This window comes from Amia ocellicauda, chromosome 4 (genome assembly GCF_036373705.1).
Source record: "Amia ocellicauda isolate fAmiCal2 chromosome 4, fAmiCal2.hap1, whole genome shotgun sequence".
NCBI classification, from domain to species: domain Eukaryota; kingdom Metazoa; phylum Chordata; class Actinopteri; order Amiiformes; family Amiidae; genus Amia; species Amia ocellicauda.
Window position 1 is genome coordinate 52,876,634 of NC_089853.1, and position 13,656 is coordinate 52,890,289.

Genomic DNA, 13,656 nt, shown 5'->3' on the forward strand with positions numbered 1-13,656 from the left:
ACAGGAGAGTTAGTCCAAACCAATCTAATTATAACTGATTGATTGTGTAATGACTGAAAAAAAAATAATAATAAATAAATATATATATATATATATATATATATATATATATATATATATATATATATATATATATATATACACATACACACACACATTATATATATACACTCACCTAAAGGATTATTAGGAACACCATACTAATACTGTGTTTGACCCCCTTTCGCCTTCAGAACTGCCTTAATTCTACGTGGCATTGATTCAACAAGGTGCTGAAAGCATTCTTTAGAAATGTTGGCCCATATTGATAGGATAGCATCTTGCAGTTGATGGAGATTTGTGGGATGCACATCCAGGGCACGAAGCTCCCGTTCCACCACATCCCAAAGATGCTCTATTGGGTTGAGATCTGGTGACTGTGGGGGCCAGTTTAGTACAGTGAACTCATTGTCATGTTCAAGAAACCAATTTGAAATGATTCGACCTTTGTGACATGGTGCATTATCCTGCTGGAAGTAGCCATCAGAGGATGGGTACATGGTGGTCATAAAGGGATGGACATGGTCAGAAACAATGCTCAGGTAGGCCGTGGCATTTAAACGATGCCCAATTGGCACTAAGGGGCCTAAAGTGTGCCAAGAAAACATCCCCCACACCATTACACCACCACCACCAGCCTGCACAGTGGTAACAAGGCATGATGGATCCATGTTCTCATTCTGTTTACGCCAAATTCTGACTCTACCATCTGAATGTCTCAACAGAAATCGAGACTCATCAGACCAGGCAACATTTTTCCAGTCTTCAACTGTCCAATTTTGGTGAGCTTGTGCAAATTGTAGCCTCTTTTTCCTATTTGTAGTGGAGATGAGTGGTACCCGGTGGGGTCTTCTGCTGTTGTAGCCCATCCGCCTCAAGGTTGTACGTGTTGTGGCTTCACAAATGCTTTGCTGCATACCTCGGTTGTAACGAGTGGTTATTTCAGTCAAAGTTGCTCTTCTATCAGCTTGAATCAGTCGGCCCATTCTCCTCTGACCTCTAGCATCAACAAGGCATTTTCGCCCACAGGACTGCCACATACTGGATGTTTTTCCCTTTTCACACCATTCTTTGTAAACCCTAGAAATGGTTGTGCGTGAAAATCCCAGTAACTGAGCAGATTGTGAAATACTCAGACGGCCCGTCTGGCACCAACAACCATGCCACGCTCAAAATTGATTAAATCACCTTTCTTTCCCATTCAGACATTCAGTTTGGAGTTCAGGAGATTGTCTTGACCAGGACCACACCCCTAAATGCATTGAAGCAACTGCCATGTGATTGGTTGGTTAGATAATTGCATTAATGAGAAATTGAACAGGTGTTCCTAATAATCCTTTAGGTGAGTGTATATACATACATACATACACACACAGACACACAAAAACTCGTATACAGAAGAAAAATATTTAGACAAGCAGATTTTAAATCCCTAGTCGTGCTGAGGCTCACCTGATGGGAACAATGTTGGAGAAGAGGAGCAGGAAGCGGAAGATCTGGAGGTACCAGCGGCCTGCAAAGTGCTGTAGAGCCACCATGACCAGGGAGACAATGACCAGTGCCCCGAACAGGATCTTGGTTAAGCAGTTCACTTCCAGGTCAAACAAGCCCACCTAGCCAACCAGAGGACAAGACTTCAGATGCTCGTGGGTACATCTCAACACAGTACTGTTACATTTAGTGTTTAAACCAATTGCGCGCGCACGCATGCACACATGCACGCACGCACACACACGCAATCACTGAAATTAAGCACCAAGAACTATACGATCGTCTTGGTTTTGTACCACTTATGTTGTCAATTACTTAATCAGAGTGGTTATTTGCTAAACCAAACCCATTAAGGATTATTGCCAGGTTACATACAGGTGGGTGGTTGAAGACTTACCAAATCCTGCAGGACTGAGGCAACCCACTACAATCACTATGTGATTATCCAAAATGTAGGTTATTTATTTTTTAATGTTAGCACAAGACTCAGGCAGAGAAGGAAGTTTAATTCTCTCAATTAAAGGTGGTAAATGACAGATTAATGGAAAATATATTTGGAAGCAGGAAAAGGATTTTATTGGTGGTGGTCTATTATTGATAATGACGTTATTCCTAACCCATTAACTATAATATCTGCCTCACATGTGACAGATTTTTGTGAGGAATATTTTCTTACACACAAGATATTATCAGTTTGAACTACATTGTGTTCTTTTCTTTATATTCTGCATGTATATTGTTCTATGATTTTTTTGCAACAGGAACATCATAAAAAGAACCTTACCTTATGTCTGGGGTTTGAAGTGTTCATCACACTGCGCAGTTCTTTCCCTGTGTATATCACCACTCCCACAACAGTTCCTGAAATACAGAAAAGGTGAAAAAGATTAACAAAACTGAACACAATATTTAGGTACGGTCACATTAACTGCATATGCTATCTTCCACTTTAGAATGAAAACAAAGCATCTTGGGTGGGGCATATGTGGCCCATATTGCAATCACTTTCCAATAGCTTACAAATAATCACTGGTTTTGTTTTTCTGTAAAAAAGAAAGATAACGTAAGGGAATAACATTAATTTTCTGCCAATAATAGAAAATAGAAAATCTGCATATCATTTTGTGTATAACACCCCCCCCAAAAAAAAGGTGATAATTTCTTACTGTGCACTGCTTCACTCATTTGGTTAAATAAAGAAACAAAGTTGCATAAATGTTAAAACAAGTGCTGACCTATATGATTATATTGCTATGCATACAGTTCTAGTTGAAAGGACTCACACTATTTCCTAGAAAAAACATGTTACTCTGTAATGTATTTAGTTTAATAAATATCTTTCATGAAACTATACTTCATTATCAATGATATATCAATGGAGTGACAGGGGTATCCTTTAGCAGAGAATGAATGCCAAAATCACTGTTCACAAATCAATGAGCCTTGAACTTGTACACACCTCTTGCTTTGAACTAACATATAGCCAACATACATATTACTAATTTATAGAATAATGAAAACTTGGCAGAAGAAAAAAATAAATAGAATTCCCCCCCAACCCACACACAATTTCTTACCAGAGGCAATGATAGTGCTAGCCCAGAGGGTGTTCTCAATGCTTAGGCACTCATTCACTGGAGGGTCCCCATCCTCCTACAGAAAAGCACAACCATGGTTTAGTCATTTGCAAGAACACCTCCAGGGAACACTATCACAACCAACCAATGCCATTAGCCCAATCAGCTGAGGTCTGGATTAAATGAAAACTTCTACTCACTGGCCAACAAGAATCAGATTATAAACCAAGTGTTTGATAGTGTTTCCATTGAGTCAAAAGTTGTCAAAGTTTTCATTCAAAGTTTTCATTCAATGGTCAAGGACAGTGTACAAGTGGAGAGGGGCACTCAGGTTTTGACAAAAACTGCAAAGGAACACAAAGCCCAAGAGAAAGAAGGCCCAAACACATTAATTACAGAGCAACTGGAAAAAGGAATAGCAAAATGGACTGGTATACACCTGAAAGGACCAAAAAAATTGCATGCACATGAATCAAAGTAGTAATGCTAAAATTGTACTATGCTTGTTAGACCTCACTTATAATATTGTGTTAGTAGAAAAAAGCATTTACCTGTTTTGAAAAAAATGTAAATGAAAACGAGTTTTGAAAGAAGGTCATACACAGACAGGTTAAAATAACTGAATTACTATAATGTGAGGTAGAGAGGATCTGAGTCAAGTTCTCCTAATTCTGAAAGTTATTGGCGATCTAGTCGATCTAAAAGGCCTTTAACACCCCAGAATTTATCCTTTACACAAAGGGATGTAGGTGACTGGAACAATCTGATGAAAATTGTTGAAGGAACCTCTCTTTCGTAAATCCATCAGGTGCATAACATTTTACAGATGTTATATGGAAAACGTCTCAAATAAAAAAAAAATTAAAAAAAAATTCTCAGCCCTCTTGGCTTTTCATTCAACTTAAGTAGTCTTGTTTCCAAAAAGAATCATCATATGTATTTAGATTTCAAATACATTTCCACAGACTTGACAGTTTTAATCATCTTCAGTCATCCGCTGTGGTCTGTGTAACTACCCACACTATACCTTGGTTAATTCTCATTTCTAATAGGTTTCTGGGTTCATGGCTCAGGTATACAAAACCCGAGGTTAACAGCATTTGACTCAGGTATGCTTGTATAAATCTAAATGTATTCTCCCTCTAACTTACAATGAACGCAGTGTTATGGGTTTGGTTTTCTATCTGTATATTAATACTTTCAGATAAAAGCAGGAGTCAAGAATTGTTTATATATATATTTTTTGTATTTGAATAAAAAATATATATATATAACAAATGATTGTATCCCCAATTATTATCACATTTTGATTGCCGTGTTCCGTCTTTCTGGCAAGTCTTAGCCCCTGGCCTATACCTCACAGGGAACTCAATGAGTTCACAGAATTTCAATACATTTGCTTATCTGTTTATTTTACATATAATGTCGCATGACACACAGGTAAGACATGAAAATGCAAAGCAAGAGGATATTGTGAATCATTTTTATGGTTTTTGCTACCTCTCTGCAAATCATAAAAGTTACCATACAAGAGTCTGACTTTAATAGCAAACATGCTTTTGGAAAATATCTGAATCATTGTATGTATTCCTACACTGTTGATTTTCATATTGTTTTGCAATGACCGACCCCCCCCCCACCCCCCCGACACAAAGTCCTGCCGTACACAGTCCATCAAACTTCACTGCAGAAGAAAAGGGAAAATAAATAAATTCTTAAAATAAAACACCAATGATTAGGTTTAAGGGCGACTATTTTTAGGCCAGACCAGAAGATGGTTTTCCAAATGACTTTGAGGTCACCACACCATTTTTAGAGCAGCAACATCTTTAGTGAAGGTTAAGCGAGAGGGAAAATAGGGGCATAACAATATCTATATAAATCTATATCTATATATATTTACACACACATACATATCAAATTAAAAAAAATCTCTGGCACGCTATCACTCAGGCAGGGCTAGTAAATGGTTCAAAGATTCTGGTTTTAGATTTTGTCTTAGGTATAGTTTAGTGTGTGTTTTTTTTTTTTTTAATTACTGGTTTGTCACAGTTGTAAAATGCATCAGCAACTCCTCAACTTGTTGATATATGAAAACTGGTCTGACTCACACTCACTATTATTTCACTTGGCAGAGTCAGACAACCACACTGACGCATTTTTGGGGGGTTTGACAGGGTGCAGAGCATTAATCACTCCCAATAAACCTGGGAGGGAGGTGACCACCAGACAGAACTTACTCTGGTGAAGGTGCCGATGAAATTGTGGATGTCAATGTTGGGCTCCTCAGCGTAAACAAACGATCGGATCTGGAGAAGATCCTGTAAAGTTAAGGAGTGAGAAGGGATGATTAGTGGCAGAACATGAAAGTGAATATTTTTGTGTTTGATCAGAAACACGAGTGTCTCCACAGTTTGTTCAGCAGTGTCAGGGGACAGAAGTGGTCCGGGGCCACTTACAACAAAGTAATGCCTGTCCTGCTTCACTGATAGGTCATTTTGAAAAATACACAAAGGAAGACCAGGTGATAACTGGGTCAGATCCAAATACTGTTGTCAAATCATATTTGAAAAGAGCCAAATTTTACAATGAATGTGTGTGTGTGTGTGTGTGTGTGTGTGGGGGGGGGGCTTCCACTTAATCAGTACACCAATATGAAACACTTAGGTACATCATAACCAAACCATTCAAAGTCAGACTACTTATACTGGAAGGACTTCTAAAAGTGGCCACAGTGGATGCCTGTGTGCCTGTGTGCCTGTGTATAGGGCATTGGAAGTTTACTGCCATAAACATGACCTTTAATATGATAATCTTAAAAAAATACACTTTAGCCACCAAAGGAGGAGTGGACTTTGGTCACATAGAACCTTATCAATGACATGGAAGCAACAGACCTAATGCATTTAGAAATCTCTTGGTGGGGTTTTCCATGACCAATTCAAGTCCCTTCTGGTATATCACTCCAGCTGAGCTCCTCAATTCTGTCACTGATGTAATGATTTGCTTAATTCAGCCAAATGAGGTGACAGTAGATTAAAGAGGCCAACAAACTCTGCTGGCCAGTGGGGGCTGCACTCACAGAGGCAGTGGGCAGCCTCTGGGTACAGCCAACAGGGAGACGCAGCTTCCAGTCTGTTTCTCCATCCAATTGGTCTGTCCTCAGGAAGCAGGAGCCTGGGAAGAGACACATGGGGTGAGGGAAACAAGAAAATGTCAGACAGCAGTCTTCCAAAACAGACATACAAGTCCAAGTTTTATAAACATGCTACTTTCCCCTCATGGATTCAGGTCATAGTTCCCCTGTGCAGTTCACAAAGAGCTCAAGCAGTATGAGGAGGGAGAGTGTGACCACGCAAGAATAACCCACAAAGCAGTTTGTGATTCATCTGGTAACCAGGAACTGACACACTCTGATGCTGGTAGAGGAACAAGTACACAGAGACCAGAAAGGACAGAGCAGGACCTCAAGGGGGCACTGTTGTCAAGGGTGACCGTACTTTTACGTTCTGCCCTTAAATTAAATTACATAGTGTCAGATTCAGCATATTCCAAAAATAATTATTTTCCTTTTTTCTTTAGTTTTAGTAGTTATTACAAAAATAGGATTTATCTTAATTTTATCTTAAAAGGTCCTAACTGAAAGCTTGGTTTACAATTAAGTAAATAATTGGGGAAAACTAAGAAATAAGAGATGGGAGATTCATGGTAAACCGTGATTTCAATCCCAAGTCTGTTTCTAATGTTGGATTAGATGCAGCACTACACAGAATTTATACAGCACACTTGAATTCTTAAGATTATGATATGTGAACTAAATGAGCTAAATACAGGTGTTCAATGTGTTATGCCTGCATTTGTTCAATATTGTTCATTTGGAGGTGGGGCAAGAGTGGTTGCAGGCTTTCCATTGGGTGAACAAGTGACTTTTCAATTGGCAAGTGCGCATTTTCAAATTACACACAAGAGCATTATAGTTCCTCAGGCAGTAAACAGAGGCAACAATACTTCATGGATCTTGTATCTGAAGACAAAGTGTCAAAAAAGGACATAACTCAGAGAAACTGTAAGCAACGGTAGCCACTGTCTTTTACAGCACTGTTTTACAGCACTTTGAACTGGGTCTTTGAGTTTTCAGTGCAGAACTACTTGGAACATAAAGTAAATACTTTTAGTGTTTTTGAGTTCACTTGTTTACTTTCAAGCCTGAACTTGAGCACGTAACCAAGTGAAATGTTCTAGCCTTTAAATTCACAGCTGTATTCGATGTTGAGCTGGCCTGTATATAAAAAGAAAAAAGAAAATTCTCACAGGTATGCACTGCCCTGAAGATGATCTGAAAGGAGAGGCCTATCCTTCCTAAATGCACAGAGTCATCCCACCTGCAGCTCACTGGGCTGGGAAAAGGGCTTTACTCATGGCACCAGGCTATTCCTAAACACCTAACGGCCTCCATCTGTGAAGAGGATTATGAAGCAGTGTTTCCCATAAGATTAACAAATTATTTTGTACAGGAAGCTGCAGTTAACTTAGATAAAATGTCAGGTGTTCAGAGTTAGGCCTCTTGCAAAACACATTTCTATGAACTGTGGAATCCTTAAAACTTTATTTTTTATAATAAATAAAATCTTGCAACAATTAATTGGCAGTTGAACTTCACTTAATATCCAACTGTAACAAAGAAAATACATCACAGAATGTAACATGAAACAATTATAAGCCTTAGCTTATCACCACAGATCTGTCAAGCTCAATTTCTATTTCATGTTAAAACAGAAATACATCACATTATACCATAATATTTCAACACCATGGAGTGGACTGAATCTAGGCTATGCCATTTGACAGCTGGAGCCAGGTAATGCATAAGTGGTGGATTTCTGCCAAGGTGGGGTGTGGTAGAGTTAACTGGGTGATATTAGATTTAGCACAAGCTACCAAGTCCTATTCTTGGACAGGCAGCTTGTGAGTCTGGGCATTAGGAGCTCAAAGCCACTCACTGGCACCTCAGCTACCTTGCAAGTGTCACATAATATGTTAATTAAACTGCAGGATGTGTGTTGTGCTGGTATCTCAGCAGGCTTTTATGAAATACAGTGCTACGGTAACCTCAGTTCAATAACAACTATCCATTCCAAATTGAGATACAAATACAGGAATGAATAATCATCTAAAAATGTGTTTAATAAATATTTACTTTTAAGATTTAAAAAATTGAAAATTTAAATTTAAATGGGAATTGCATATTTCCTCACAGGAACCTCATAATTGTGTGGGAGGCAGAGGGCGAATTTAAGCTCAGAATAACTTTCAACGTTTTTCTCAGATAATCAAAACCTTTAAAATGTGGTGTTTCCAATGCTGCTTATTACTGAAGCTGAATTTAACTGGTAATGGCTTATACAGTGACACTTAAGAGATAATTGAACTAAGCAAATCATTCAGGGCTCTTGGGAAGAACTTTTGTCAAAAAGTGTTGGTTTCCAAACTACAACAAAATGGAAAAAAAAAAATTGTATATTGTATGTTAATATAAATTTAGATTTAATACTGGATTAAAGGAGTCTGCTAAAGTTGTATTCATGTTACATTAAGTAATGTATGTCAATAAAATCTGTGTAACTATAAAAGTTGTTTCTGGATCTTCTTGAATAATTAAGCTGGGGCTAAATTCCAACCCAAACAAAATAACCTTGAGGCGACAAGATTCGTTTGAAACAATTGTTTGGTTATAATTTTAAGGGTTGTGGTCTGTGCTTTTAAAACAGCCCCTAAAACAGGCAAAGCATTACATGGATTAAATAACTGATTTACTGTCCCCAAGGACAAAAAGGTTTACTACTACCATAGAATTAGATTTACTTATGTTAGCCTTTTGAACACAAAATCATTCATTGTTAAAAAAAAAAGTTAATAAGTTACCTTTCATATTTTTTGGAAAAAGGACCATTATTCCAAACCATGACATTCATTGTTAAAATATATATATATATATATGTTTTAAGTTCTAGAAGTACAAAAACTGATTTCAAAACGAACAGCAGTTACAGTAAGGTGAATTTTCTTTTTTTGGTCCACTAAAATGAGACAAAACCACCTTTGAAGCTTGATTGATGAGGATGCCAGGACTTTGCCAATGCATTATGAGGGGCAAGCATAAAAGTAAATATCTCTAAGAATATCTGGGAAAAAAATAATAGCTACAGTAGAAAAACAAGTTTGTGATCCATTATTTATATACACCGATCAGCCATAACATTATGACCACCTGCCTAATATTGTGTAGGTCCCCCTTTTTGCCGCCAAGCCAGCCCTGAACCATCGTGGCATGGACTCCACTAGACCTCTGAAGGTGTGCTGTGGTATCTGGCACCAAGACATTAGCAGCAGATCCTTTAAGTCCTGTAAGTTGCGAGGTGGGGCCTCCATGGCTTGTTTGGCCAGCAAATCCCACAGATGCTCAATTGGATTCAGATCTGGGGAATTTGGAGGCCAAGTCAACACCTTGAACTCATAATTCATCAGACCAGGCCACCTTCTTCCATTGCTCCGTGGTCCAGTTCTGATGCTCACGTTGTAGGTGCTTTCGGCAGTGGACAGGGGTCAGCATGGGCACCCTGACTGGTCTGTGGCTTCGCAGACCCATACGCAACAAGGTGTGTTCTGACACCTTTCTATCAGAACCAGCATTCACTTTTTCAGCAATTTGAGCTACAGCAGCTCGTCTGTTGGATCGGACCACACGGGCCAGTCTTCGCTCCCCACGTGCAATGAGCTTTGGCCGCCCATGACTCTGTTCACCGCTTTTCCTTCTTTGGACCACTTTTGATAGGTACTGGTATAGGTGTCAAAAAAACCTGGATACGGACACACTTAATGTACATTTTGTAGACTCATTAAAATGCATATTTACATGGGACCAACAGCATAGTTGTAATCAGGACTGCAGAGATGAAAGATTTGAAAGACAGTACATTAACGCAACCAACCTTCCCAATCAACATTTTCAAAGAGTGGAGAGGAGAAAAAATAAAAAAGACAGCTTTCTAGATATTTTACACATCCTCCATCTTAATCCCTTTCCCAACCCCCCCCTTTTTTTTTTTTTTTTTTAAGAGCAATTTCCCCAGTTATCCTGTTTTTAAGATGAGGATGAATGAATTTCAGAGGTTTACCGTTTCTTTCCGAGGTCCTCAAAAAGATCATATCAGCAGGAACTCGCTGGTTCTACACAGCAAGAAACAGGAAAGAAAAAATGACTTCAGATTCCTTTTTACCTTTTCATTTTTCTGCCTTAACTGTTAAATGTATTACTCAATGACATTTTTGTAAAATGTTTCCCATTACCTGCGTTGGGTAAGTCAAAGTAATATGCCTTCCTGTAAATCAAGCATGCTTGTTCAAAATGCATCCTTAACTGTGAGATACACTCTCTCTGGCCTACTCTTTAGAATTAACCTCTCCAGTTATTTTAGGTTGAATTTAAAAAGCAACTTAGGATGAAGAGAGCAGATGTTTAAATGCATCTTTCCCATTTTAGATTTCTTTTAGAACGCTGAAGCGATATTTGACCTATTTTGTATTATGTTACTCCATGCAGTATAAAGATTTTCCAATAACAATTTTAACAGAGTAAACCGGCATAATGACAACCAAATGTCTATCGTTAGGAAAGTTGGGCAAAGGATAATCAGGTTTAACAGAAGCAAGTGATTTAACCTGGGCCCTGCATAGCTGACACTCAATGTATGTTCTACAGGTATTCTCCAATGGATTGTATTCAGGATTGTGCCCTGCCTTCATTAAAATTTGATTAATTCAGGTAAATGTAAATTTTTCAGGATACAGATTTCACCAAATGAAACCATTACTATGCAGCTCCTTATATTCAGTCAAAATAACATACAGTATTACTTGATTATGCAATATTGCTCTCTCTTAAGTTAATATTATTACAATGTAGAAGTTAACATTCAATAATTCCCCAAAACATTTATTTAAATTAATAAGATTCAATCCCACAGAATTAAGTGTTTCTGAAAACGTTCACCCGATTGGTTTTGAATAATTTTTGACCCTTCTAAATAGAAACAATTGAACAATGACTAGCTAGCTCAGAGTCTAGCTGCACAGGAAAGTGCCCTCCGTGAATTGTTTGGCTAAGTGTATTTTGTCAGAGAGCTCAAGCTTTGTTAACAAGACATTTGAGAGAACAGAGAGACATAAATGGCAAGCAGTAACATTAGCCTGTGGCAACCATCTCGCATTTCATTTCGGAAGACTTTTCCAAGAGGCCCCCACACTCCATAGTCGCATTATCACAGGAGACAAGAGGAAGATAACACCTGAGCAGCACTAAAAAATAAACTCCTGAAAGGAATTACATAGGATTACTAATAACCAAGAACGATGAAGAAGGCATTGTGTGTTTTGACATTTTAAGCCAACTGACAGGTATTTGGTAGAACCTGTGTGAAAAAGAAATCTACAAATATGGTTTCATCATGTTTTTGTATGAATCTGAATTCAAACAGTCCAAAAAACTAAATCAAATGAGAACTTTCCTCCTGAACTCCAGAGAGAGTTCCAATATTGCAAAATTATATATTGCAATAGCTTCAGATTAGAAAATAAAGAAGTCTATTGTTACAGGCTCATTTCAGTGAAATGGTTTCCTTTACAGAACATGGAAAACTTGTCCTTTTCAAATTAGAAAAGATTTGTAATACTTTATTTTGCTAATTTAATGGAGAACCTTTCATTCATATGGTACACTTTCTACATTGCTAATTTGGTTTGCTGCTGCTCTTCAACTGTCATGATTTACAACAGGTTGCACTTTACAATACAGAACATACTATTATCAACATTCCAAATTTCTAGAAAAATTTGATGAAAATGAAAATGTAAATGTAATGTATACAAGGTAAATGCAAATATTGTGTGTTTGAGGTACACATTAAAACAGTGAATTATTTTTAAATACTGTTGGTATGTTACCCTAATAAAATGACCTGTGACCTGGTGGTCAAAAGAGTTTGTATAAAGACATACAAGCAAAGTCAATTTCAATTTGTTTCCGCTGTCTTGTGGTTGCTGCTTATATACTTCAAAAATAATTGCAACGTCTCAACGCCCCCACCCCTCCGCAAGGTGGAAACTGAGTCCTACCATATTCATACAACCTGTATCTAACAACACACCAAAACGCTTCGGAAAAAAAAAAAAAAGGCTGTTTTTAACTTTTTGCTGCAGTTCAATGTTGCATGACCTGCTATTTCAGGCATCTGTTGGTTTCCAATAAAAAAGCTGTGAGAATTCAGCCATTTAAAATTAGTTTCACGACTCAATCCACACTTAATGATATACTTTTAGATTTCCTTTCTGCTGATTTTGTATAACCCAACCTCAATTTAGAGTTGAACTCACTTGAAGAACTATTCACTTTGCTATGGTTTTCACAAGGTCATTGCACCATTGCACTATTTCAAGAGTTTTCACTTTTGAAAATGCAGACTCTCACAGTGCCAATTTTTTTTATTGTTTTTATCTCCATCTCTGTATGACAGAAACATAACTGAACAGGTGCAGAACACTTTTTCCCCATCCCCCCTTATTGAGAAACAAACCTTTTCCACTATGATGAGGTCTCCAACTTGAATACTGCTGCTCTTCACTTTCACAGTGCCTGCAGACAAATGAAAAGGAGCAATCACTTGAAGAAGACAAAGAACTGGCACTTTCAAGGTTTAAAAAACAATGCATTCATAGGTTATGTGAACTGACATGGATTGTGCATATGCAAGAAACTAGGTGCAGATATTTAAAAATGAAAAGATCTACTTAACTTGTGAGGCAAAGCACCTCAATAAAGAAATATCGGAGTTTGTTAAATATAATTACTGTCAGTTAAGTTCTAATAAGCAATATTGACAATTGATTGTCAAATATGTACACTCAATTGACAATTATTTCAAGCTACCCAATTTCAATATTGCAGAGTTAAAATATCTCCCAAATGCACCAACCAACTACTCATATTTAACCTTTTATGGTCTTCATATTCACTCATCTAACAGGGTTAAACTGACACTTCAGCATGAGGTTCTCTACTTGAATATACATTATTGTACACCAGCCATAAACACAAGGCACAGCTCTTGCAGGTAAACATTCCACTTTCCTCGCCATCTGCTGCTACTGTGCACAGCAACAGGAAGAAGCCAATGGATTTCTTTCAATGGTGATTATTATTTTTCTTTCCCCGTTGTAACTTTTTCTTGTTTTGGTGGACATGTCAATGTAGAATTTAGAGGACCAATAGCAGCCCCCTTTTCCCTGAATTCTGTGATAATGTATCATAATCAGCCATGACTTTAAAGACTTTAAACAGCAACAATGAAGAGACTACAGCCCCTACATCAGTTTCCTCCTCCAAGATGGCAAAACTGTTGCTGGCCACATTAAAAACCGCATCACTCTCCCTGCATTTCTAGGATGTGTGGTCAACTTAGCAGCACCATGTCTTTCTCCCCACCCCCCGTCCCCC

The 13,656-nt window shown here is 37.9% G+C and overlaps 1 protein-coding gene across 1 annotated transcript in view; it reads right to left on the reverse strand.

The window, feature by feature from the left end:
* atp9a (ATPase phospholipid transporting 9A) overlaps positions 1 to 13,656 on the reverse strand; it is a 79,616-nt gene that overhangs the window by 50,792 nt on the left and 15,168 nt on the right. Inside the window, exons 5-11 of the mRNA XM_066702750.1 lie at positions 12,737 to 12,795; positions 10,283 to 10,334; positions 6,190 to 6,284; positions 5,348 to 5,428; positions 3,108 to 3,183; positions 2,315 to 2,391; positions 1,492 to 1,652 (exon numbers count right to left, since the gene is read on the reverse strand). Of these exons, the coding sequence (XP_066558847.1) occupies positions 1,492 to 1,652; positions 2,315 to 2,391; positions 3,108 to 3,183; positions 5,348 to 5,428; positions 6,190 to 6,284; positions 10,283 to 10,334; positions 12,737 to 12,795 (601 nt within the window). The remainder of the gene's footprint in view (positions 1 to 1,491; positions 1,653 to 2,314; positions 2,392 to 3,107; positions 3,184 to 5,347; positions 5,429 to 6,189; positions 6,285 to 10,282; positions 10,335 to 12,736; positions 12,796 to 13,656) is intronic.